The sequence below is a fragment of the Galeopterus variegatus genome, unplaced genomic scaffold (genome assembly GCF_000696425.1).
Source record: "Galeopterus variegatus unplaced genomic scaffold, G_variegatus-3.0.2 Scaffold9817, whole genome shotgun sequence".
Lineage (NCBI taxonomy): Eukaryota > Metazoa > Chordata > Mammalia > Dermoptera > Cynocephalidae > Galeopterus > Galeopterus variegatus.
In genome coordinates this window covers 3,319-7,058 of record NW_007735928.1, presented here as the reverse complement: position 1 = coordinate 7,058, position 3,740 = coordinate 3,319, and the positions used below count along the sequence as shown (strand labels likewise).

The 3,740-nt window shown below is 51.4% G+C and overlaps 1 protein-coding gene across 1 annotated transcript; it reads right to left on the bottom strand.

Annotated features, from left to right (window-relative positions):
* Window positions 1–621: 621 nt before the first annotated feature.
* On the bottom strand, window positions 622–3,026 carry GJD4 (gap junction protein, delta 4, 40.1kDa). Its single transcript, XM_008593884.1, has 3 exons — window positions 2,963–3,026; window positions 1,537–1,892; window positions 622–1,368 (listed from the first exon to the last, which is right to left on the bottom strand). The coding sequence occupies exons 1-3, from the start codon at window positions 3,024–3,026 to the stop codon at window positions 622–624; spliced, it is 1,167 nt and encodes a 388-aa protein (XP_008592106.1).
* Between the last annotated feature and the right edge of the window lie 714 nt (window positions 3,027–3,740).

The following is a 3,740-nucleotide window of genomic DNA, read 5'->3' as shown; positions in this document are numbered from 1 at the left end:
CCCCAAACCAATTTATTAGCCATATTTTCTGCATTTGTCATTTCTCCTATAACATGATGAAGTAACACATTGTGATATTACAATGCAATCAGCATGAGTTTTATTAAAGGGGTCTGGAGAAGAGGAACTAATGTGTCTCTGTTGATGACATGCATAACGAATGTCTCTTTCATCCCAGCAGAAAAACAAAACAGAACAAAAACCTCATGATAATTCACCAGAAAACATTAAAGCATTAATGAACCTTACTAATGTAAGAGAACATGCTTCACATTAAGCACACAATAAGATGATAGAACCAGACAGAGCGTGGCATACAGAGCAGTGTCACGATGGCCAGTCACCTGACCCTCTCCAATCGATCGTTTTAGCTTCGTGTGGGCATCTGTGTCAAGTGCCTTTTTCAATGTCTGTGTTAAATCTGGATTGGCAGTGTATCAGAGTCTCCCACGAAGTCCGTGTGTCCCGTGCCAGCTGGCTTGTCTGCCTGTTCATGTTCTGCAGGAACCGGGTCGAGTGTTGAGCTTTGGCAGGTGCCGAGGTTCACGGGCACGTCCCTTGCACAGGACAGCGGCTCCAGGCTGCAGAGCAGGGCTCGCCGGGGCGGCTCGTGCGCTGTGCTCACACCCACTCGGATTTTTTGGCTCTCAGGTGGGGGGCGCTGCCGGAGCTGGCCAGCCGGGCAGGGGGCTGGAGCTGGCCGCAGGAATAGTGCCCGGCCAGCCGGCTCCCCAGGGCTGAGGGCTGCTCCTCGGACCGAGCGGGGCCTTTGCTCCTTGGGTCCTGGGGGACCTTTCTGGGGGAGCGATCCCGGGCCCCTTTGGGAGTCATAGCCAGCTTTTCACTGGCTGAGGACATCCCCTCACTGTCACCTTCATCTGGAAGCTCCGTCCGCCCCGACACGCCAGACTTTCCACCGGGGCTGTGGGCACCGTCCCCCGCGGCCCACATGCCCGGGTGACTGGGCGTCCCCTCCGCCTCCCACTCGCCGTCCTCATGCATCCGACTCCTCCCCAGGCTGCGAGGGGCCTCCCGTCCCTCAGCGGGCACCGGGCGGGAGGTCGGGGCTCCGCACCGCGTCCCGACGGGAGAGCCCTTCGCCCCTCGCCTGGGGCCTCGCCCCCCGCTCGTCCTCCTGCGCACGCTGCAGATGAGGTCAGCGACACTGAGGAGCAAGGACAGGGCGCCCACCGCCCAGAGGAAAAGCGTCATGATGGACTTTTCCGTGGGCCGAGAGACGTAACAATCCACCACGCCGGTGCAAGGGGACTGAGTGCAGGAGAACGTCTTTGGGACCAAGAATCCAAAGAGCAGGTAATGCAAGGCCCCAAAAGCTGCCTCCAGCAGGATCCGAAGGGTGAGGTGGGCCTCCAGCAGGATCCGAAGGGAGAGGTGGGCGATGTAGCCGCAGGAGAAGTCGGGCACGCTCGGCTGGCAGCGCCCCGCGCAGCGCCTCTCCCCGGCGCTCAGCACGGGACCTCCGTGTGACCGGCAGGGTCCCAGTGCCTCCAGCAGGATCCGAAGGGTGAGGTGGGCGATGTAGCCGCAGGAGAAGTCGGGCACGCTCGGCTGGCAGCGTCCCGCGCAGCGCCTCTCCCCGGCGCTCAGCACGGGACCTCCGTGTGACCGGCAGGGTCCCAGGGCAGCCAGCACGGCTCCTTGATGGAGGACATAGACACTGAAGACAGCGTCAGGGAGGAGAACAGACACGCTCTGGATCAGCCAGAACCGCAGGAGGGACACGGGCGAGAAGACGTCGTAGCACACGTTGGCGCATCCCGGCTGCAGAGTATTGCAGACAAACCTCTCCTGCTCGTCCTGGTAGACGGGGTACCCTGCCAGGACGACGGCCACCACCCTCAACAGCACCATGAAGATGAGCCAGATCTTCCCTAGAAAAGAAGCAGCAGGAATGGCCTCGTCACCACAAGGTTTCTATTTAATCACAGGGCTTAGGTTTCATGTTGCTCTGTGGTCTTTGAATTTCTTTAAGAACATTCCACTGTTCAGATTCCTTAAATAATTCACGATCCCTTTTTCCCTATTCCAGTTACTACAAATTAATGAGGTTTGTCTTCTTTGATTTATTGTGAAGAAATGAGACCAAACCAGGAAACCAGAATAACTTGAAAGCCATATCATCATGTCATGGGTCATCTATTTTGGAACATGTTTAAAACACAGCCAAAATAACCTAAAACATTGTGTTTTATGATGAGAAAGAGAAAACACCAGACATCAGAAAACCAAAACTCTATTATAAATGACGGCAGTTAAAGAATAATATCATCGTGTGATAAAGCCATTGATGTGAACTTTCAATGCCAAATTGATGTTTCAATTCTACATAACAATGAGTGAGAAAAGCGTCAACCACATCTCAGGCACGTATTAGTCCTTTTCTCAGTCCCTTTTTCTATGACACTCATACCTCTCTGAAGGTTTGACTCATCTGCTTCAAACTCAGAAATCTTTTGTTGTTGTTGTTCAAAAACTAACTAAACTAAAATTGGGGTTTAGTTTAAAGTGCACGAGACATTACTAATCATTACAAATTAAGCTTCGAGGATAAAATCCAAAAAGATGAAGGAGAAGAAAGCATAATTCAGGTGTTACTTTCTCATTAACTGTTACTGTATTCTGTATTATGCAAAAATACGCGTTCCACCTGCACTGGCCTCAGGCTCAGCACCCGGGTGTCAGTAAGAAGAGACCACGTGAGAGAACAGTGTTGATACCCAAGACTTCCTTAAACGATGGTGGAACCGTGGAGCAATTAGAGGAAAGCTGGAACCCAGCTAATTGCTCCCTTTCCTCCAGCACCACACAAGCCTTTCTTTCGGGGGTAGGCCAGGCAAACTGAAAGTTAGAAAATGCTTTGACCTTTTAAGAAGGATTCAATTCCAAGATAACAACAAAAGCAAAAACCAAGCAGGAGTTTGGAGGTTTTCCTGACACTCACCCACCATGGTCACATTGCAGTTTAACGTGATGATGAGGAATCCCAGCAAGTCCAAGCTTTCCATGCTTCCAGAATGTCACAGACTCGAGGCTGCCGGAGACATCGGAGGCCTGTGTTCTCCAAGGAGGTAGAAAATCTTTGCAGGAATAAATGGATTTTAGCTACACGCGACTTCAAGGCAAGAATTGGAGATAGGAAAGGAAAGATTTGAGCCCAGAAGTAGGAGGTGAGTTTTTCTGTCGCCAAGTTGAGACGGCCTTAAGCCGTTTGCCTCCAAAGCAATCCTGCCTGACAACTGCAGTGACCAGACAGCAGGAATCATCTCTTATTGTGGGCTATTCTTACTCTCTCGGGATATTCCCGGCCTGGGGCAGCGCTCACATGTCTCCACCAGGACAGCCAGATGCTTCAGGATATATAAGAAGCAACTCCTTTTAACCCGAGAAAGAAAACTTTTATTAACCAGCCAGGTCAATTTGTCTCTTAAAAAGGCATTTCCCTTTTGAAAACATTTCCACAACCACCTCACCTGGGAAAGGAGCCCTAAAGTGCTCACGCTTTGTCGTCTAAGAAGCAACTCCTTTTAACCCGAGAAAGAAAACTTTTATTAACCAGCCAGGTCACTTTGTCTCTTAAAAAGGCATTTCCCTTTTCAAAACATTTCCACAACCACCTCACCTGGGAAAGGAGCCCTAAAGTGCTCACGCTTTGTCGTCTCTAGGAAGCGCACCCCACCATCCCACCATCCCTAACCCACAAGGACTGTGCTCATTCTGAA

Coding starts and splice junctions, on each gene's coding strand:
- GJD4 (XM_008593884.1), bottom strand. CDS start 3,026: ATGGAAAGCTTGGACTTGCTGGGATTCCTCATCATCACGTTAAACTGC. Junction 1,893..2,962: donor CTGCAATGTGACCATGGTGG/GTGAGTGTCAGG, acceptor CTTCTTTTCTAG/GGAAGATCTGGCTCATCTTC. Junction 1,369..1,536: donor ACTTCTCCTGCGGCTACATC/GCCCACCTCACC, acceptor ATCCTGCTGGAG/GCCCACCTCACCCTTCGGAT.